The 23,781-nt window shown below is 42.9% G+C and overlaps 1 protein-coding gene across 1 annotated transcript in view; it reads left to right on the top strand.

Moving 5' to 3' along the window:
- The first annotated feature begins 4,902 nt into the window (after positions 1 to 4,902).
- CACNG3 (calcium voltage-gated channel auxiliary subunit gamma 3) overlaps positions 4,903 to 23,781 on the top strand; it is a 97,179-nt gene continuing 78,300 nt past the window's right edge. The window contains exon 1 of the mRNA XM_068969145.1: positions 4,903 to 5,113. Coding sequence (XP_068825246.1) covers positions 4,903 to 5,113 — 211 coding nt within the window. The remainder of the gene's footprint in view (positions 5,114 to 23,781) is intronic.

Below are 23,781 nucleotides of genomic sequence, written 5' to 3'. Positions count from 1 at the left end.
CCTTCAGAGCCTTACACCCTAACATGTTGCCTTCTCACTCATGATCATGTTTTACTGCTGAACCCCTGGGCATCATCAGAGTGGCCCCAGAAGAGAATCACAGGGACTTTTCAGTCTTTTGAGCTGTCTCAAAAGTTCCTCCTACTCTGAGAATTGTCATCCCTCCCTCAGCTTACAGGAGCCGGTCCCAGTAGCTGTGTCTATACCACCACCCCTTCTCCATGGCCACAGCAGGTCAGGCTGGAAAGTGGCACGTGACACAATCAGTTTGTCCCCCTTGAAAGTTTTTAATTGAGACTAAAACTGCCCTTTTGAGTCTGGGTGGATCTCTTGGATAGAGGAGACATAAAGCCTCAAAATCTAGCTTCCATCTTGAGGATCAACAAATAGAGAAGGCAAAATAATCTTTTTCCAACTAAAAATATGGAAAGAGGCAGAGATGAAAAATAGAGTGACTGTCAAGACTCCTGATGGCTTTTATTCCCTGGTTTTATCTCCTTGCTGAGTCCTGATAATGTCTTTGCTTAAAGGTTTCTTGAAGCAGCACCATATCCTTATATCAAAAATGCAATTCCTTAAATTAACTCCAATGAGTTTCTTCTATTTACAGCCAAAATGTACTAGCAAAATATCCCCTACTATATAATAGGTTTCTTGAGGGGCAGGTAGGAACCATATTTGTGTATTCTTCAAACTGCTAAGCAGAATGTTTTGTACATAGTAGGTACTCACAAAGTGTTTATTGAGTTGAATCAGCTGCTGGTACACATTCCTAAATGACACAACCACTTTCAGGGGCCCTGAAATTATCCTCACCTCCTGAGGTGAGGGTAATTCTGACCTAGGAGAGGAAGAACAGAAAAAAAGTACAGATGTACCTTGCCAGCTACTCGACTAGCTAAGAATCCAATCACCAGACTCCTCTGTCCATGGAATTCTCTAGGCAAGAATACTGGAATGGGTAACCATTCCCTTCTCCAGGGGATCTTCCCAACCCAGGGATCAAATCCTTGTCTCTTGCATTGCAGGCAGATTCTTCATCTGAGCCACCACGGAAACCCCTAAGAATCCAAAGGAAGCTTGTAAAAAGAAGCCTTAATAAGAGTCTTAAACATCAGTTGCAAGCTATCTGAGTGCCTCCCGGTCTCCCGCCACGTTAGTAGGATCAAAGAAGGTCATCAGCACACACAGAAAGAGCCTGGCTCCATCACTTTTATAAAAAGGTAGTGCTTTGCATCTCTTGGGTCCCTGATGGATCTAGTGAAAGAGCCCTCTAGTGTTAAGAAACGAGCAATTACATCTAGGCTTAGAAGCTGATTCTACGCACCCATGTACACACACCTACACATTCAATTGAATGAAAGGATGAGGTCACCCCCTAGTAAGTGGGGAGGCATCATCAGGAACTGACTGACGGCCTTCCTGCCTCTGCACTCCCACTCCACTCAGGTGTTCTGATTCTCCAAACGCAAGTTCAGATCTTCCCATACTCTGTGATCAGCTTTGAACTAGTCTGTGATCAGTTTTGGACCTGGGGTGGGGAGGACAGGGGAGGGGAGAGGCAGGGGAGAAGCCTGCCTCACCAAGCCAAAAGCTCAGTATACATTTTCACTCTCATTATGTTGATCCCTTTCTCTCCTTCACAATTGTCCACATCCTGAGCGGTGATCGTCACCTTCATCTGCTTGAGCTCCTGACCCTTCTCCCCAACCCCACACAGTTTGCCTGGATGTTTGGTTCCATTCCCCTGGACCTTCTGGGAACCATACCTTGAGTGTTTGCACTTACATTACAGACTACAGAGGTAGAGAGAGGGCTGCTCTTGTTTTACTGTGAGTTTGGTGAATGGATTGATTGGAGCACACTCTCCCAAAGCCCATTGACCTTCCAGTCACGTGATCCTGCTTATGAAAAGACTTTTCTCACTCCTATCAGAGGAAGGGTGAAAACAGATCCTGGAGTAGTTGCTTTGGTCATTATTAATTATTTCATATTATTTAAGTTTTTGAGATGGGGAAGGGAAATTTCACTAATCTAGCAACCCCTTTCAGGGAAGACCAGCTTCACCTCCATCTTACACAGGGCTTTATTGAGAAGCAAATTTCATTTCAGGAAAGGAAAAACAATAAATAACTCATAGAAGGCTTGGTACATTTTCCCCCATTACCTCCTATCTTTCTTCCGGGATAGCTGTGGTCTTGGCCCCAAGTTTATCTGTTCCATTTTGGTTATGTGGCAAGCTTTCAGTATTTCTACTTCCTGCCTACAAATCAGTGTTTGTGATCCACGACACATGCATATGCAAGTAAGTCTATGTAGGTGCATAAACCTACATACACCTATACTTAGGCATGTACACCCACAAATGCATACAGCTATGCATTTGCAGCAAATAGGCTCATAGCACTGTAAGCAGGTACTGTCATACACATATAAACATACATATATATATACACACCTGCTTTACTTCTACAACAAATTCCCCAGGCATTCAGAACTCATAGCTAAATTGGACACAGCACAAGTAAACATCTAAACACAATCACATGATGACTATTATGTATTCAAATCTACACATGCACGTGCAGGTATATCTAACACCAAGAACCAAGTGTTTAAATGAATTTAAGACCAAAAGCATACAAACAAAGTGGCAGAGTCACCAAGAAGTCGTGAGCTGCATTTGAGAACTCTTCCGTGAATTGTTGCTATTCGGTCTTCTGGATAGAAGCTCTCAGACAGAGAGCCAGAAATGTCACCAGGGGACTGTATGTGTCTACGATTACCTACCATTATCTTTTTGTCCAGTTAAATAACATTCAAATATGACAGCTGGTTATGAACACATCTCAGGGACTGCAGAAACAACCCAAGCAGCCTCGATTCCAAACACCCAACCTCTGGATCTCTGTCCCATCATGCCACAGATCAGAAATAATGAGGGCATTCTGTGGACTTAGTCTACTTGGCATGTTCAAGTATATGCCAGAACACATGGTGATAAAAAGCCAGTTGAATTAAATGATGATCCTTGGTGTCTCAGATGGTAAAGAATCTGCCTGCAATGCGGGAGACCCAGGTTCGATCCCTGGGTCGGGAAGATCCCCAGGAGAAGTGAATAACTACCTACTCCAGTATTCTTGTCTGGAGAATTCCATGGACAGAGGAGCCTGCCAGGCTGGGTGCATGGGATAGCAAAGAGATGGACACGACTGAGCAACTAACAGTTGCAACAATGACTATTTCCAAGAAAGAGTCTCACTAGCTTTCAGGTGTGCACCAACATTTGCACTTTGGACTAACAAGGAAAGCAGACCTAACTTCACTTGCTTCCTGTCTAACTTAGACAAGAATGTTAACAAATGATCATCCAAGGGACCTTTGAAGAGAATCTGACATTTTCAGCGACTCTCCCACCTTGACTCCATCACCACCACCACCCGAAAAATGTACGGTTGTTAAAATATATGTGTGTTCGGAGATCAATATCTCACACTCCCTGGGCCCAAATCCCTAATATGTGCATAACAGAGTCTACATACTTCTGGCTCTTTCTGTCTTTTAGGAATACATGATCATATGTATATGAACAGTTCCGGGTCTGATCTGAGCACGTTGTCTCCATTGTAAACCAGAGCTCCAGAGAAAGGAGGGTAGACATATTGGTTTGTTTTCTGGGGAACCAAATTGAGACAGACTATACACAGATGTTCCTGTGACAACACTTTTTGCCCGCCCAAGTGAGCCATAGAACCATTGCCCCGAGTCGCCGGTCCCTTTAAGAAGACTCGGTCTTCCCCAATGGGCTCCAGCGGCGCCCGCAGCAAAAGGCAAACTTGCCTGGCTCATTGGTGGTGGGGGAAATGCCGCGTCGGGTGGGAGCTGAGAGAGCGCCAGAGTGCGCTGCAGGCTCCTTTCCCCTTCCCCTTTCCTTAACCCTTCCGGGAGCGGGGAGCGGGGGAACCGGGTCGTGCTGCAGCGCTCCTGAGGAGCCGGGGCGCTGACTGCCCTGGGCTCCCGAAACTTTGCGCGGAGCGTGGGTTGACTAGGTTGAGAAGAGCAGGTGGGCTGGCCTGGGAGGGGCGGGAGGAAGACCCACTCGTCGGTACCCCAGGTCTCTCGCCCGGGCGTTAGGAATGCGGGGGTGCAGCAGCAGCAGAGGAGCTGTCCCTTCAGCACCACGGACCTAAAGCCTGGTCGTTAGGAGGGCGGGGGCGGGGCAACAGACCGGGAGCTGTCCCTTCAGCACCGCGGACCTTTGCCCCCCGATGAAACCTCTCGGCCCCCGCCCCAGGACTGTCTTTTCTCCAGTTTGAGCGGGGGTGTCGGGAGCAGGCGGTGAGCTTTCCTGGGAGGCTGGGGAAGCAATGAACACTCTTCTCAGCGACTCGCCTCCCAGCAGTGCTATTTTTTGCCATCCGCCCTCACCCCCAGCACACGCGCTCGCACACACACGCACGCACGCACGCACACACACACACACACACACACATAGTCCTCTCTGGATTTCTTTGCCTTGAGTCTCCCGGGGCTGTGAGGAGCCAGGCGCATCTCAGATCGAGCTGGCAGCTCCAGGCTCCAGAGCCATGCCCTGCACGGACCCTCATCCTTACCAAGCTCCCGAGGAATGAAAGGAATCCAGGGACCCTCAGAAGGCAGCAGTGATGTGGACAAACCCCCTGGAGCCTGCACCCTTCCGAGGGCCATAGGCGACCCAGGGAACTGGAGAGAGCTCCAGACAGGAAAACCCAGCTTTCCCAAAGTCCCTGTGGATGCCGACAAAAGGAGACCCGAATTTTTGGAAGAGCCTGTCCTAGGTTATCCAGCTGCAGAGTGATTTTTTCCCTCTGGCATTGAATCTCCCTCTCCAACGCCCAGCCGTCCAGAGTACCATGAAGAATTATGAGGATGTGTGACAGAGGAGTCCAGATGTTGATCACTACTGTGGGAGCCTTCGCAGCTTTTAGTTTAATGACCATTGCAGTGGGCACGGACTACTGGTTATATTCCAGAGGTGTGTGCAGGACTAAATCTACAAGTGATAATGAAACCAGCAGGAAGAATGAAGAAGTAATGACCCATTCCGGGCTGTGGAGGACCTGCTGCCTAGAAGGTATTTAGTAATTCCTCTCAATGGCCCCAAACAATCCAGTTTCTGATTTTTTGCTATTCCAGTGTGTGGCTGGGGAGACGGAGGCAGTGATGGGGAAAGAGGATAGTTCGAATTATTGCCGAGAATTTGCAGATGTCCAGACTGTTCCAAGAAAGACTAATGCAGTGTGGGATGAAAGGGTTGGGTCTTGTTGGTTGTTTTTGGTATGAGCTTCATGAGATGAGATTTTGTGGCTCTCCGGGCAGCTTCTGCAGTTGAGAAAAGTCTTCAAATCTAAGATCCCCAGCCATATTGTGAACTACTTTGCTTTGATCTCTGGCTTGAGATGGGGTCTCTAGCTCTGCTTAAATTGCATTTCAGTGGGGAAGAGGTGACAGGAGAGGAAGGGAAGGAAGGGAAAGCGGCAGGGGGAGAGAGAGATTGATTATGACCTAGCTTGGCATACTCTGAGCTATTTCCTGATTTCACAACATAGTCTTATCAGTTTCTTCTGAGTTTGGTCTACCTAGATATTTTCATGAACTTCCATCGGCAATCAGTTCCAGACTAACCTATATGAACCTCTACACACACACACACACACACACACACACACACATTTTATGAAAACATTAATACATATTTCTCCATTTGGGATCAAAACAAAACTTAAGTCTTGGTATTTAGTGTCCACCTGTCTTCTTTCCTAAAGCATTTGCAAAGCCAACATATATTTCTATGACATTTGCATAAGACTGATTCTCAAGAATCACAGCATACCACTTCTCATTCAAAAAATTGAAGACTCATTCTAAATTACAATGAAGGAGACAAACCAATTTTAGAATGTCAAGCCTGTCTCGCTATAAACTTGCCTTCAGAACACCAGAAGTCACTCTCAGCATCATTGGGCAATGCCTGGATGTCAGTAGGAGTAAATTTACAAATAGAGAAGGAAATCAAAGCTCTTTAGAGACTGTGTGCCTGAGGCAAGGAACTGGATTAGAGGGGCAGAAGGGAGTTTTTTCAGGCTTCTGAGGAATCTGTGAAGCTTGTCATAGTGATGAGCAAGGAAATCTGTGTTTCCTGTGTGTTTTCCTCCCCTGCCTGCCATTGGTTCTCCATGCCTGCATTACCACTGGCTGGCATTTGTCAGGGCTTCTTGAGAAGTTGCATTTACGTAAATTGCTTAGGAAATCATGCTATGACATCACTTGCTAGTGTAATATTGCATCATTCCCTGGCCTTCCTCCCATGATCTGACACTCTGAACAACTGCCCTCCTGACTGTAGAACTACTAGAGTGGATTCTGTTTCCACCGCAAATCTGCAACTGGTGGGAAGCCCAGGTAGGAAAGGATGACTTTAAATGCAACAGGATTACTGCACTTGCTGTCTGAAGACCTTGGTAATGCTGCAAACTATCTATGTGACCTTGGCTAAGACATTTACTTATCCAACCCTGAGCATATTAATCTGGTAGATGATTAATTTGGGATAGGTGTTCATGAATTAGCACTATCCAAGGGTCTTATTATATTCAATGTACTGACAGGAATTCTTCCCTAAATATTGACACAAACCTGATATCTGTGATTATTTGTGGTCAGATATGGTGAAGTCATTTACCTTAGGGAAATGCCATAATTCTCTTTCCGATGTAAATAAGGAATTGAGCCATCTTCATAAAGCTGCAATTTGGTGGATGTTTTGGTGCCTATGTGATCCTAAGGGTGACATAAAAAAATCTGAGGTGGCTTCCAGGCCAAAAATGGCATATAGCTAGACTATGTTTCATTTATTTCCAAATTTTCTGCCTCTTTGATATAAATCTGAGAATACACAATTAAACCTCAGTTTTGGTCTCCCTCATTAGGTCCTAAAATTCCTGAATCCTTGCTCAGAATCTCTCAACTGATGGTTTCACTTATCTCCAACATCATGTCCTACACCCACAGTTTGTACAAGGAATTGGAACCCCACCCAGGCATTCTGTGGGCTTATTGGGAGAAGTGAGGATTTGAATCAAGAAGAAATTGGATTATTCTAAGATATGTTCTTGGTCAGGTGAATTCTTCTAAGAAAATTTTCTTGCAGTCTCCTTGCAATGTGGCCCAGGTATTTTATTTTTTACATTTGTGAAGTATTAATACAGTGAGCTGCACAAACTTTAATGAATCACAATGAAATTTTAGCTCTGTGCTCACCCATATAATCAACACCAAAATAGGCCTGGCTGAAATCTGAAGCTAAGATTTTCCTTCATGTGATGAACATATCAAGTGTTCAAGGAATTTGCAGGAGCATCTGCTTTCTGCATGGGAGGACACATGCAGTAGGCAGCATCCATCTTCTGCTGGAATGAAGGTGTACAGCCATCTCCTGCTCCATTATCTCCTGTCTTCCAAAGCCTCAGCATCTTCATTTTTCTGACCCTTTAAGTGTCAAAGGATAACTGGGTGGGAGAGGGCATCCATATTTTAAGAGTCATGAGAGAATGTGGCTATTTCGTACAAGAAGGAGAGAAGGCTCCAGAGGGACATGACAGCTGTCTGCAAATATCTGAAGGGCTGTCATATGGAAAAGAGACTCAAAATGTTCTGTGTGGCCTCAAGAGGATAGAATTAGGAGCTAGAGGAAAACAGGTTTTACCTCAGTATAAGTAACTCTCCAATATGTCATAAGAAGCTTTCAAGGTTATGAGTTGTCTACTACCAAAAATATTCAAGTATAAGAAAACCACATTAATTGTTTCCAGATTTAACCAGTCATCAGAATCACATAGGGAGCTTTAAAAAGTAGATAATAAGGCCCCCACAGCTAGGTTCTTGGCCTCCATGGGTCTGCGGTAGGTCACTTGGAATCTTAATTTTCTGAAAGTCTTCTAAGCAATGTATGATATTAATGCCAAACCACATTGTGTATTTACAATGGGTCTGGGAATAACCATGTGTGTTAGGAAGGATCACATCTCTCAAGTGAGAGAAGAGATGTTTCCAGTTTTCCTTTCTGTAACTCAGCAGAACATCATATATATTTAGCACTTATTATGTGCTAGGATTGTGCTAAGAACTTTGAAAAATTAACTCTTTCATCTTCAAAGGCTGTCAGGGTTGTGGGTCATTTTACAGATGAGAAAACTGACGCCAGGAGAAGTTATAGAACTTGCCCAAGGTCTCACACCTAAACTCAGCAGACACTACTTCACCTAAGCCGTGTTGCTTCACCTAGCCCTTGCTAGAGAACATTAATTCATGCTCCAGAGGACAGGTTGCTACTTGTACAAATATTAGCCTGTGAGAGAGCCCAAACACATGGCTTTTTCCATTCAGAAGCCCCAGATCCCACCATGCCTGTGCAGCATCTGCAGGGGTGTAGGAGCCACCAGACAGGCAAAAACTCAGAGGCAGTACAGGACACTGTTTGAATGAAAAACCAATCGACCTATGTAGAGACACCCACACTGAGAAGCCAGAACAAATGCCTGACTCATTAGCTGGAAAGCACGCTAGGCATTCACAAGGCAGTGCCCCGACCTGCTGTGTGCTTTCAATGGCGGCATGTGAATTTGAATGAGAATATGTTCAGTATGTGATTCTCTCATTAAGAAGTTGTAGATATAATCAAAGGGATGTGTTTAGATAACAGAAAGACCACTGGCTTAGTAGGAAGGATGCTCCCAGGTGCTAATCACATTCCTATCTCTAGCAGTTGTGTATGTTAGTACACACAGCAGTTGTATAAGTGAATTGTGTATGTTGTTTCCTCCTTTGGACCTCAGTTCACCCAGTTATAAAGAGAAAGCTTCAGGTAAGATTAGGAAGAAACAAATCCAAACATCCCTGTGGACTAGGCAAGTAATGTAAAGTGTGAAGCAAGTATTTCTCAGTCCTGTTAGCTCAGTTGTATTGTTGTGAGAAGAGGAGTAACAGTGCATATGAGATGCCCATGGGATCCTCCAGGCAAGAATACTGGAGTGGGTTGCCGCTTCCTTCTCCAGGGGACCTTCCCAACCCAGGGATTGAACCCATGTCTCTTATGTCTCCTGCATTGGGAGTCGGGTTCTTTACCACCAGTGCCACCTGGGAAGCCCATGAGACGATATCCAGGAACTGAGACTTGGTTTCAATGTGGTGGCAACCGAGAGTGGCGGGGACTGTGGCAAACTGGAAACAATTGCTGTGTGTCTTGAGTTGATTTTTACTCTGGGAAAATGGATACCAAACTTGGCCCAATACTCCAAATTTTAAAAAGTCAGATGTTGAATCTTCTGACTTTTAAAATGTGGGCAACTGGCTTAACTTTTTAAACACACAGTGCCAGCCAAACCAAACTCACTTTATGGCTGAATTTGACCTATGGGTTGCCTTTTGAGCCCTGAAAATGATCTAAACGGCCTTTTAAATCCTAATTTCTGATATTTTCCTTAATGAAGTTGTCCTTCATTAAGCGAATTATCACTTTTTCAACTCATTAAAAAGTTGATACTAAGAAAAAAAAACCAACTTTGGATTTTAAGATAGGGAACGTAAAATTATGAAAAAGAAGTTCAAGAAACTGATGTTTCTGCTACAGATGGGCCTGGATAATATCAAACATCTGGCTGAAAAACTGGAAAAAAAATTAGCCAGTCATTAGAAGTTCCCCCATATTTCCAAATCTCCAGATGGTTGACTTTTTCAGCCAGATGGGGTTCCAGCTTTATTTATGTGTTCAGAAGCCTTCGGGGAAGCTTCAAAGATGTGGTTGAGGACAGGGATGGGAGAAGGACATGAGTACTTCCTATGTACCAAGCCCATTCTAGGTGCTTTAACCTATATTAATTTACAATTTTCACATCTCCTATCTGCCCGCCAGTAGAATATAAACTCCATAAGGATGGAGATCCTTGTCTACCGAGGGCCCTACTATATCCCTAGAGCTTAGAAACAGTACCAAGTAGTCCTTTCTGCTCCTCTGCCCTAGATTAATGCTGTACCTCCCGTTAAATGTGGGTGCAGAACGCATCCGAACTCTCTTCCCTACTCCTGACCTTCCTGTTCCTTTCTCTCCACTTTTCGTCCTTGATCTCAAAATCCAAGAGGCAGACAAAAGAGAGAAATGGGATGGAGTCTTAAGGCAGGGTGGGAGAGACTGACCATGACTGTGTTTGGGGGCAGGTTAGGATTTGGGGAAGTGGCAGAGGCTGAGGTGTGAGCATGACTGACATTCAGCCAGAAGATGTTTATATAGCCATACTAGATGTTAAAACATGGAAATACTTCCTCATCTGTTGATAAATAGTATCTGTTGGTTCCCCTTACTGATGAATTCAATAAAATTTGACATGAGCTCACTGTGTATTTTAAGAGAATTATGTTTTTGACAGTTTGAACAGTATACTCCCAACATGTGAAAATATCCCCAGTAAAATGAGTTCCCACCAAAGCCCCACCACTAGCCCTTCCTCGAACCTCTCAAACATCCATTAGATCCACTAAGTAAAAAGTAAAAACCTGGCCCAGCAGGGCCATCAGGATCGTGTTCCAGCCCTATGGAAGCATAAGTTCTAACTGGCTCATCTTATGGCCTGCTGGTGGTTAAATATTTTTGGATCTTACTCTCAGCTATGCCATTCTTGATGGAAAGAATTGTTCTTTTTTCTACCTCAAATCCAGACTTCTACCTTCTGACTGTAGCAGTCTACCCATCTGAGAAAGTAGATAGCCCAGATATACTTTTTGCTTCATCATTTGAGATGTTACCTCTGGACTGGAATAAAGGCAAGTGACGTGCAATCCAAGGTTGGGTGATCAATGTGGGCTAGTAGCGTGGATGGTTAGTGTGAGTTACCAGCACATATGGAGGAAAAAAAAACAAGAAGAAGAAATTAGGCAGAAAGATGGGCATGCCCTTTTAATGCTTAATGTGATAGAGTAGTGTCTGACAAGCTTCCTTAAGTGGTCACCTAATCCCCTGGAAGTGTGCCTTTGTTTGACCTAGCTTTTCTTATAGATTCAGGTCTAGCTGTATAGTTAAATGTTTACTTGTGGAAAACTTGGGAAGATGAACATTTATCTTTTCATTCAGTTGAGGTACAAATAGTTTCTGTTCATTAGAGGAGATAACTCCCAATGTTGTGGACAATTTGCCCACTCCCTAGGACATTAATCAGTTTTATATATAACTTAACAATATTATTTCAGTTTTTTTCATCTAAAAAAAAACCATAACATCTTCCTTTGAGCCAGCTTTGTCATTCTGCTTGTTCCCTTCACTGATGAATTAAATAAAATTTGACATAAGCTTACTGTGTATTTTAGGAGAATTATGTTTTTAACAATTGAACATTCTACCCCAACATGTGAAAGTATTCCCAATAAAACCAATGTTTCTGAGATTAAAAAGAAGCCTACGAAAACTCCAAGATTGTTTTTTTCCCTTCATTCTATGACCCTGCAGAGAGCCCATTTTTCAATATAGAAGCAAAGGGGCCTTTAATAATTTATGGAAGATCCCAAAGAATATTAGATAATAGCAGGGGCTTTGGGGTCAGGTAGACCTGGTTTCTTACCTGAATCCTGCCATATTCTGGCTATAAGACTTTAGAGATTGCTAACCTCTGAGCATGAGTTTCTTTACCTGTACAACAAGGAAGCAAAAGTAGCAAGCACTTTCACCTGTTTCTTTCTTATTTCTTAATTTATGTCTTATGGTTCCTTCATACCTCTAAATAATATGTTGATTAGTAGTCCTTGATTCTTGCATTTTAGACAAGATGCATTTTCTAAGACAGATGATTTTGCTTTCTTATACTACTACCCTTCTTTCAGCACTTTTAGTTCCCCAATGAGTTACCTGTGGCTTCCAAGAAGAATCATTCATAAAGACTGAGGGCAGCTGGCGTCTCATTCCTGGATTGGATACTAGCTGAGGCAGCACAACTGCTTATCTGTCCATGTACATTCTTTAGCAAGGAAGTCAGAAGACAAGAGCAGGGCTGAGAGAGAGAATGGCAGTGGGGCAGCCTGTTTGGAAGGGAGAGGTCTCATGAGTTGAGTGGATCTGTGGTGGATACCTGAGAGCTTATGCCATTTTGTCCATATTCCACCCAAGAGAATAGCCAGTTAGACCCTAGACAGGGCTACATGATATTCAGGAAGATTGCCCTGCACAGGGCTGCCTGGCCAAGGGGTCAAGCAGGGATTAAGAGTCAGTCCATGCACTACTCCCCAAACCACGCCTGTTGATCCAGAACTGAGTCTATTCAAACGGAGGAGGAGAACCTTAAAAGAATAAGGGTTCTATATGGGGCAACTGCAGGTCCAGCAGCATAGGGGTATGAGTTGCCAGTGATGGGAGCCAAGATGGGATGGCAACGACTGGCCAGACTGAGGTGTCTCACATCAGGGAAGGAAGTTGCAGTCGAAGGTCCTCAGGGCCTCCAGTAACCAATGCAGAGGTTTCTAATGGGAAGTCAATGTGTTGACTCCTGCGTGAGGAGAATCTGACCATCAGTGTTAGCTGGAGGATCAGTAGCAACGAACAATAATGCTTTGCAAATCCACACACTGAATGAAGTGGCGTTTTGGCTTTTTTTCCTTCCTGTTCTTGGCCACAGCATACTGAATTTACTCCCAAATGAAAGAGGGAAGAGTAGGGAAATAGCTTGCATCCAGGTATGCAGTCGCAAGTTTTAACAACCACAGTGCCTGGAAAGTTAAGAAATCTGCCCAAAATATCACTAAGAAAATGAGGGATTGGACATAACACAGTTGAAAGCCAAAATAAAACAGTTGCCTCATTATATGCCACTTAGTTGAGACTTATCAATAAATAGAAAATATGTCATCATGTTTTGTCTCTAAAATTCTGAAAGTTGAAAACTCAATGATGTACTATGTATGTACTAGGATACCTAATTATATTTCAGGAGTTGGCAAACTACAGCCAATGGGTCAGATTTGGCCCACGGTTTACTTTTGTGCAATCCAAAAGCTAAAACTATTTTGTACATTTTCAAATGGCAGAAAAAATTAAACAATATCTCCAAATATTTCACGACACATAAAAATGAAAAGAAATTCAAATTTCAGCATGTATATAACTCTTAGTGTTGTATATTTTAAAATTATGGAAATTTGTTTTCTTTCCTGTTATGTTAATACCTATAAAGTATCCTCAGTTTTGCTGCTTGGCCTGCAGAGCCTAAAATATTTACTGTCTGGCCCCTTAAGAAAAAGTAGTTTGCCAGTCTCTGCTACACCTCACTGCAGAGATATGTAGGAAGCTACAATAACATTTTATTTTGAGAAGTACCCTTTGTATTCCCAAGAGTGTCGAATTTCTTTCTTTTCTTCGGGTGCTATGTTGCCTTTATCATAGACTGTTCATCTGATCAGGTATTCAGGCATTCTGTCCTTTTTTCTTTCCTGAAGAACTCTCACTTAGTTCTTTGCCCAGGCAGTCCTTGTCCTCCTTCTGAGCCATGAAAAGTTTGAAAGAAAGTCAATGAGATCTTCCCCTCTCTAATGGTATCTAAGAAAGACAGCCCCTGCCAAGGTATGTAGGGAAAAATATCTGTTGGAGCCCGCAAGAGAAGAAAACTTTGTAACCTGTGTTCTGGTGGCTATGAAAAAAAAAAAAAATGATCCTAGAGGCAGACTGAAGTAGGCTCAATCAGACATGGTTACTGGGTGGGTGAGGGTGAAGAAATTAGGTCCACAAGAGGCAGCTGGTATTGAAAATCTAGACAGAGCTACTCATCCATATAGTTCCAAGAATAAGGTTCATGTGATTATGAAACTCCATGAAAGATACTATATGAATAGGCACTTTTTTAGAAGTAGTTTCATTCTCTAGTGTTACAAATCACTAATACAGAATTTAGGGCAGAGAAGAAACCTGGGTTGATACTTAGGATCATCTAGGCATAGATGGTGATTGAAGACACAAGAGTATACAAGAAACGGCAGAGAAACCCCAGATGACTACAAAGAGGGAAGTTGACAGAACCCCTCTAAGTAACATTAATACTATGGGGCAAGGATCAGAAAAAAAAAGTGAAAGTGTTAGTTGCTCAGTCATCTGACTCTTTCTAATCCCATGAACTATCGTCCATCAGGCTCCTCTGTCTACGGGAGTCTCCAGGAAAGAATACTGGAGTGGGTACCCATTCCCTTCTCTAGGGGTCGCCTGCATTGCAGGCAGATTATTTACCATCTGAGCCATCAGGGAAGCCCCATGGATCAGAGGAACTTGTGAAAATTTAAAAACAACAAGACCAACAACAACCAGAAAAAACAGAACTGAAGAGGAGAAAGAATTCAGGATTTAAATACCATTTTGAAGTCTACTAAGGCTTGCTCCAGAGAAGGCAATGGCAACCCACTCCAGTACTCTTGCCTGGAAAATCCCATGGATGGAGGAGCCTGGTAGGCTGCAGTCCATGGGGTCGCTAGGAGTCGGACATGACTGAGCGACTTCACTTTCCCTTTTCACTTTCATGCATTGGAGAAGGAAATGGCAACCCACTCCAGTGTTCTTGCCTGGAGAATCCCAGGGACGGGGGAGCCTGGTGGGCTGCCGTCTCTGGGGTCACACAGAGTCAGACATGACTGAAGCGACTTAGCAGCAGCAGCAGCAAGGCTTGCTCCAAAACGATGCAAATAAACAGAAACGTCTGGTGCTAGGAGCTATCTAAGCCGCTAGGAGCTATCTGGCTTAGATAGCTCCTAGCAAAGTGGAGTGTCAGCATCAGTGGGCTACTTCCTGGGTTTGTGGGTCCCACAAAAGGGCCTGCTTCCAGGGTAGGTCTGCCCTTCCTTCTGGGATTGGTAAGCAGGTGAGATGTCAATGTGGACCCTGGAGGATGCTTCTAAGGAAGTTGCTGAAGGAGAGAATGGGTCATGAGAATCCCAGAAAGAAGTGCCAAGGAAATAGTAAAATAATAATTAGTTAGCACTTAATGAACACCTTCTGTGCACGAAGCTACGATTACTGGAGTAGATTGAGCGTTCATTTAGGGGCTAACTCCTGAGCATTTATTTATTTGTTTAACAGACACATGCTTTATGCCAAGCACTGTTGTAAGTGAGCACTTGACAAATATTATTTAATCCTTATGCATTCTTCAGAAGGTAGCCATTACTATTCTCCCCATTTTACAAATGAAGGGATGCGGACCCAGAAGGCACATGGTTAATAAGAGGCAGAACTGGAATTCCAATCCCACCCTGTGTTGCCTTTCATTACTGTACTCTACCGGCTTGGCCTGCTTGACAGAGGATGAGATGATGGGATGGCATCATCGACTCAATGGACATGAGTTTAAGTAAGCTCTGGGAGTTGGTGATGGACAGGGAAGCTGGCATGCTGCAGTCCATGGGTTCTCAAAGAGTTGGACATGACTGAGCAACTGAACTGACCAGCTTGGCTAAGCACTTAGTATAAACAGAAGGGACTGATTCTCATAATAGCCCTGTGGACAACCAGCAGGCCTCTCCCACCAATAACGACACTGAGGCTTGGAGAATTGATGATCACTAGCTAGGTGGTGGCAGGGCTGGGACTTGAACCAGAAAATTCACCCTAATCTCCACACTGCACTGTCTTAATATAAGATTCAAGGCCTGGTGGGCTGGGCTTCTCTAACCTTCCCACTCCTGTATCCAGGAGACTTTGATGTTAGTCATGGCTCTGAACCATTCAACAAATGGAACTGTGGTGAAAAATAATTAACCCAGCCTTTGCCAACTTTTATTATAAAACCAGAAGCAAGGTCAAGGGAAATATATGGTAGAGTTAGTGAGACTGAAATATTGTAGCAGTAGGTTCTGAAGAAACACCACCTCTGAATCAAAGGTAAATTGAAAAGAATAAAAAGGCAACACCAAGCATTTGGAATAAGAGCAATGTTTCTTTTCCAGAGTTTGACTAGAGGCAGATGAGCAAAGTACTGGAGATTCTTGCATTCTCTACATTGAATTTGTGGTGTTTGCAAACTTAAGAGTGCCGTTAGATTCACGGGTGTCCCACTTCCTGAGGACTAGACCTGGGCACATCAGTTATTTGACTTCTTTGAGCTTTACATTCTGTGTTAGGCAGGAGGAGTCAAGGTGTCTGACTTGGGTAACTCTGGTACTTAGGGTCTGCAGCCTGATTCTCACGCAGCACCCAAGGCCAAAGACATCTTTGAAGAGCACCTGAGTCACACCAGACATGCCAAAGACTATTGTACCACCAGCTCTAGTTCTTAGTGACCTTGGGTGTGAGTAGGCTCACAATGGGCTGCTGAGGTGAGCTTGGGGCAGCAAGACTTAACACCATTGATCCACCTTTTAATTTTCATGTTGTAAGAAATACTATCACATATGTTATCTATCACATATGTTATGCTCTTTGGAGAATACGTAACATATAGCATATATGTACCATATAACACATGGAGCATGTGTAACATATAACATATATAACACATGTTTCCTCCTTTTAAAATATTTGCTGATTTATTTTTGGCTTCATCAAGTCTTAGTTGCAGCATGCAAGATCCATGTTGTGGGCGTAGGCTTCTCTCTAGCTGTGGCACACAGGCTCAGTAGTTGCGACGCATGGGTTTAGTTGGCATGTGGGTTCTCAATTCTCCCACCAGGGATCGAACCTGCATACCCTGCATTGCAAAGCAGATTCTTAACCACTGGACCACTAGGGAAGTCTCCCAGATACTTTATCCACCACATTTCCCTGAACCACTGCCTAGAACAAGAGCCTGGCACACAGTTGATGCTTAATAAATAGACATTGAATTTATTGCTTGTGAGTAAGTAATTTCATTACCTTGAGTTTCTCTGAGTGAATCCATGCTAATCCCTGACAATCGTTGTTCTGCCATTAAGTGCTTACAAACTACTTTTAAAATAATATATCCTATAATCCCTGCCACAATGAATGGTAATTCAACAGTCTGTATTTCGAGAAAGTCTGACTTGAAGATCTCAATATTGTTTGTCCATAGCTCACTTTCCATTTTTTTTCCCCCTCAAAGATGATCCATAATATTTTATTTAAAATTTCCCTCCATATCCTGGGTGCAAACTTGGGGAAGGAAAAGAGAAAATACATGTTGTGTGAGACATATTGTGTACAGATCCGGCAGGCACTGTTTCTATTCCTTGTGCTTCAGATTCTGTATATATTTGGTTACCTGCATATTTAGGAAATGGAGTTTCCACCACTCTATATTCTGCAGCATATGCTATTCAGCATCATGCAGAGCTGCCTTGGAAACAATAATACCTACCTGTTAAATTAAAGTGACTCAAAACCTCATGGGTAACAGCTGAGGTGCCTTCCATCACCTCATCTATTACAAAATTCTACTGTCACCTGTGGAAATTGATTTTGGCATTGAGCCATTAATACCGATGCATATTTACAACAAATCATTCTGACCCTTTGCAAATCACAGGACGGCAGAACCAATTAGCTGTTTATCAACTTAAAATGTCTTAAAATATGTACTACCAAGAAAGTCCCGGCTTTTCAAAATATTGCTTTTCACCAAAGATGAATCTGGCTTGCAATCAAAATGCCTTAAGTGTTTAGAGAAAAAGAAAAAGATCAAATCAACAGGCAATGATGTTAATCTGAGTCAAAGGCCTGCTGCACAGCATCATAATTGCTCTTTTCTGCTTTTTCACTCTGTGGTGAGTGATGGCTTAGCTCTGAGCAGTGGGGAAATGGCAGGGGTTGGGTTCTAAGAGATAATAAGGTCTGAACCAAGGAAAATTCATTCTGGGCCACCCCCAAAGATGATTTTCCAGTTGGAGTCCCTGAGGCTGAGCATAGGAAATGGAGAGTCTTAGCCCAAGACCGTGCACTTTCTCCAAACTCTCTTAAAGCAGGCAGAAGAATGGGGTGGGGGAGGAGGGTGAAATTGTAAACAGCATAGTCAAGGTCGGCTTCCCTGAGAAGGTGCCATTTAGCCCCAGATTTGAAAGAGGTAAGGAACCAAGTCAGGTGGGAAGAACGTTCCTGCCAGGCAGAAGGAACAGCAGGTGCAAAGGCCCTGAGGGGGGATGTGCCTTGGGTGTTTAAGGAGCAAGGAAGTCAGTGCGACTGAACAGGATGAGTGAGGAGGAAGAGAGAACAGGTGAGGGAGATGGCGGTCTGAAGGAAGTAGTAAGAACTTGGACTTTGAGTGACCTGGAAGCCTTTGGAAGAGTTTTTAATTACTTTACTTCTTTTCTGTGTTGGGTCTTGGTTGTGGCACACAGGATCTTCTGTTACAGCACACCGATTCTCTGGCTGTGGTGCTTGGGCTCAGTAGTTACAGTGGGCAGGCTTAGTTGCTTCAAGGCTTGTGGAATCTTAGTTCCCTGACCAGGGATCGAACCCACAGCCCCTGCATTACAAAGCAGATTCTTAACCACTGGACCACCAGGGAAGTCCCTGAAAGAGTTGAATCCCAGGAATGACATATTCTTGGATTTGCCACGTCTGAGTCTTCTCACCTGCATTATTTGCTGCTTGACAGAAGGAGAACTTTGAACTGTGTTCAAAGTTCAAAGTCCTGGTCCTCATGCTTCTCTAAGACTGGGCACAGTGGAATAGCATCTCTTCAGCCTCCTCTTCCTTCTTCTCCTGAAAACAAGCCACAGTCCCTCACTGTTCTCAGCATCATATTTCTCACTGTGAGGAAATGGGGTTTAAACGAAATGACAATGATGCGGAAGTTTCTAATGCTTTCCGGATCTTACAAAGCTCTTGGAGTCATCATTCCTGTTGGGTAACCCCTTCCTGACTCACAGATTATCCCCGTTAGGCTGGCGTCTTCTCTGTGCTCTGGTCCCTCTTCTCAGCCTGGAGAGACAACAAGACACTTCGAAGTAAGTGGTTTGTGTTTGAGGGAACCTCCAGTCTGCCTCCTGCTCTGTGAGGGCTTATTTAACACCTACTATGTGCCAGACACTGTTCTGGGTGCCCAGGATTCAGCAGAAAATAGACAAGTTCCCATCTTCAGTAAGTTCACAGTTGTGTAGGAAAGATGCCGAGTGCACCTAGATGAACAGTTCAGGATGCTCCCGGGACATAGACCAGGGGATCCAGGATTAGGCAAGGGGACTATTCACTGTCACAGCAATGTTCTCTTAGGGCTTGTGTGTCCCCAAGGTGCCTGGCCTACAATAAGTGTTCAGAACACATTTGTCAAATGCACGAAAAAACTTGTGGAGGGCACACAGAGGAGAACTGACCTCTGCCAGGTGCTGGGGGCTGGAGTAGAAATGAATTCAGAGCCTGTGGCTTTTTATCCTTCAGCAGAGGGGAAAGAGAGCAGAAAAACAGTCTACCTAAAGGTCTATGGATACCAATTGATGACACATCCGTCTCTTTTTCTAAATTCTTTGAACTTTTTTAAAAACAAATAATCTTGGATATTTGATTTTTGTCACGTTCTTTTGAGTGGCATATTTTTCCTATTGTATTTTCCTAATTAAAACACCTTGAATATAAAAGTAATAGAAAAACATATCCTCAATATCAACTTTTTTAGAAGGCAAGGTTTCCCCTGGGCTCTTACAGCAATCTCATCCCCTTACCCCCAAACTATTGCTACTTCAGTTTGATGAATCTCTAATAAATATTATTTCCCTTTTTTTCTGGTCTACCATGTCAAGGAGATTAGAAAGCATATATTTTTCTCTTCTAGTTCAAATTATTCATAATTTACTCAAAAGCTTTAAAATGGTATCTTACAATTTATTAAGATATTTAATCATGCATGCTATTTTTAAAAATCAAATCATACAGACAAGCATGTACTTTAAGGGGCTTCACCCCTCCCCACTTCAAGTACTACTCCTTAGAGCAAGCTTAAAAAAAAAAAAAACATTTCTGATTCAGTTCCTCTGGTGGTTACATCCACATCTCTAAATAGTATGTTTCTTCTTTGATAAACATATTATAAACATTTTTTGATTTATAATCTATTGACTTCCTGCCATAATAGGCAAGGATTTAGCTAACTCACTCTACCCTCTGTATTGATTATCTTTCTAATTTCTAAAAATAACATTAATCTTCATTTCTTTTTCCAGCCACCTTGGGAAGAACATCTTTGCTTCCCACTTTGCAGAATGAGGATGTACATATATCCTCCTTCCTACCCACCCATGTCTGTCAGTTATATTTGGACTTTTCCATGGTCAAGAGTCACTCCATTTGCATTCTATTCTATAAATAAGCCAATGTCTTCCATGCTGGGGCTATAGATTGATTCTGGAGTTTGAAAAACAAATGAACATTACTATGATTATGTAGACAATGTTTGATACAAAGCCAAGTTGTTTTCTAGGATTACATGTTTTTCTTTACGGTTTCAATGTCATTGAAATCTCTGAGTCATGCAAAGATAAACGTCCTTATGGAGTCTCCTTTCTAACGCTCAGCTAGTTGTTCAAGATCATGCCGTGTATTATTTGCTACAGTTTTCATTTTTCCTGGAGTTTCTGATTGACTCAAAGAGTTTTCCAACAGGTCATTTAAGAGCAAAATTAGGCTTCTTAAACAGAAGCCCTGTGGCCGGGAAAGGAACGTTTTAGAAAAATCACTCCGCCTTCTTTTTTTTTTTCCTGTTTCCTCAGTACAGGGTAGTGGTTAAGAACTCAGCTCCTACAGTCAGACTACTTGGGTTCAAATCCCAGGTCAACCGCATACAGTCATATAACTTTGGATGTATCCACTAATATCTCTGTGTCTGTTTCCTCATCTATAAAGTGGTGGCTATTACTCATAAGGCTGTTTCAGGGATTTAATGAGTTAGTCCCTGTATAGCACTGAGAGCAGTGCCTGGCACACAGAAGTACTAACTTGGTGTTGGTTGTTACCACCCTCCTGTGATAAGCAGATCAGACAAAATCTGCCCATTGGCACTGTTCTGCCAACAGCAAGGACTCACCCAGGCTATAGTTACCGCTGTACTGTTAGTTCCCAAGAATTTTCAGTCTTTGCTTCCCTGAGGCAAAGCCAGTGATATAGCTGATGCAGATCCTATCAAGAAACAAAGTTCATGATTTTTGGTGATACATCTTGGACCTGATTCCTTTCATACTGGTTGATGTAGGTGGTCAAAACGTCAGGGAATATGTATTCTAGAATATCCCCCAACTGAGCCACAGTGAGGAACCATTAGCACTTCATAAATAACAGTTGCAAGAGCATACTGAGTACTTGTATGCATTATCTCCCTTAGTCCTCTCAAGAGCACTATGGGGTATTTATACCCACTTTACCAATGAGCAAATGGGCTCAGATGGCAAAGAAGCTGCCTACCAGGTTCAATCCCTGGGTCAGGAAAATCCTCTGGAGAAGGGAATGGCAACCCACTCCAGTATTCTTGCCTGGAGAATCCCATGGACAGAGGAGCCTGGCAGGCTACAGTCTATGGTGTTGCAAAGAGTTGCACATGGCTGAAGCGACTTAGCACACACATGCCAATGAACAAATGGAACTCAGAGAAGTAACTCTTCAGATTCTCACATCTCGTGAGTGGTCGTAGAAGTGAGATTCAACTCTGGGTCTTTTAAATCTGAAAACTGATATCCTTAAGGCTGCTGTCAAGAGTTCTCAGAATGTCTTCTGTTAACTACGGAGCCTCCCAACATCATTTCATGGGGGTCTGCAGAGTCAAAACTATTTCATAGTGATAATAAAATGTGATCTGCCTTTTTCACTGTATTGACATTTGCACAGATGATGCAAAAACAAAGATGGATAACACTCCTGGAGTCTGGAATAATGGCAATGCGCCAAGTGGTTCCAGGTGTCATTGTGTTCACTACCACCACACACTCACAGTGAAAGAAAGGGCTAGTTTCACTTTGCACGTAACAACATGGGAAGGACAGGTAAAGTACTTCCACCATAAACCAAAGGCCACTGCTGGTCTCCACCAAAGGCACTTATGCCACTGGGTTGTGAGCTGAACTAGCTGCTTTTCCCCAATGAAACACCCGATTTACTTGAAAGGACGACTGACAGGCAAATTATGGTTATTCAGACTTGGGTATTTGGCAGACATTTTCTCGAAAATGAGCTAAGTGAGCCTGTCACTTCAAGGAAAGCAACTGACAGTATTTATTGCAAGGAAAAAAATTCAAGGTTGCAAGTAAAATTACAATTTTGTTTCTATCTGCCCCCATAAGTGAATGCAATTTTTTTTTTCTATTTGTAATGAAATGTGCCAAATTTGGAAGGTTTGTATAACTCAGTGAGCTGATATTTCCCGAATGACCAATGCATAATGTTAAAAATGATCCCTGGATAAATGATTCATTCAAAATATAGGCTTAGAAAGAGCCATGGATTTTAATGTACTAGAGCATAAAAAGTTAATGCATATGTTTTCAAACTCCACATTGCAACTGGCCATTAAAAAAAAAAACTGTTTGATGAGTTTTGGCGTACTATCAAAGGAGATATCTGTGATCATCTTCAAAGGCTATTCAAATTCATTGATCTTTGCAGACCACATATTTGTATGAGGCTAGGTTTTCTTCATATATTTCAACAAAACATTTGACAACAGAGATAATGCAGAAGCATGTATGAGAACCTACCTCTTTTCTTTTTCTAATCAAGCCAGACAATAAAGAGATTTGCAAAAATGTAAAACCAAACGCCACTCTTCTCACATTTTTTGTTTTAGAAAATAAAGCTATTTTCATATAAATATGTTATTTATGTTAGCACGCAATTGGGTCTATCATTGTTTTCAAATGAATATGAATTTTTCTGAGTTTGATTTTCTAATACAGGAAATTCTGTTAGAGTTAATGCACAAAAATATCTCAATAATGTGCACAAGTGTAATAGGAGTCCTGAGACCAAAACACACAAGAATCTCTTTATAGATAAACTTTTACTCTTGTTGACAAACTTCAAGTGGTCAAGGAGAGAAACTAAAAAAGCCACGTTCACACTTTTGTCAGAAGCTTTCCTTCTAGTTCTGTCTTTTCTTTTCCGCTAAGATCTAAAACATGGTCCCTTGGCACATTCTGGTCTCTCTGTTTTTGAGTCCTCTTTAGTTGCAGCTAAGCTCAGCCATTGTTCCCCCATCACTGGGATGTAAGAGGCAATGTGAGATTTCAGCAGGCGCTGAAAGAGGTGTCTTTGATTAAAATGCAACCCTGCTGGTATCAAGTTTGACAGGGCCTGAAGGATTCACTGTGTCTTGTGTCTTTGTTCACAAACACTGACAAAGCTTAGCCATGTCCTCACAAAGAAGTGAAAGCTCGGGATTTGTGGTGTGATTCCTTACATGTGAGTCAAAGCAGAGGGCAGGAAAACTGAGCTGTGAGTCCTCAGGATTCTGTGGGTAAGGATTTATTGATAAATTGTCTGTCTTCTACCTCAAATTAAAGGAGACCACGTGTGAAGATGAAAAAATTCAGAAATGGAAGGGACTACTGGGGCAGTCACTGAACAAGTATTTCTTGTGCCCAGTCTCAGTGCTAGGCACTGGGAAACAAAGAGAAATGGGAAATCAGAGGGAGGTTTGGGGGTGCTTCCAGAAACGGCTGTTCCTGTTTGTGTGTCGTTTTGCCAGCACCACATCCACCCTACTTCTTCTGGTAACAGTACTCTGATTTTCTTTTCGGGGTTACCGTGTCACCCTATCACTCTATCCTCTGTCCACGTGATTTGAGAGGAAC

Source organism: Capricornis sumatraensis, chromosome 3 (genome assembly GCF_032405125.1).
Source record: "Capricornis sumatraensis isolate serow.1 chromosome 3, serow.2, whole genome shotgun sequence".
NCBI lineage: Eukaryota > Metazoa > Chordata > Mammalia > Artiodactyla > Bovidae > Capricornis > Capricornis sumatraensis.
The sequence above is the reverse complement of the archived record's forward strand: the minus strand, read 5'-3'. Positions and strand labels throughout refer to the sequence as shown.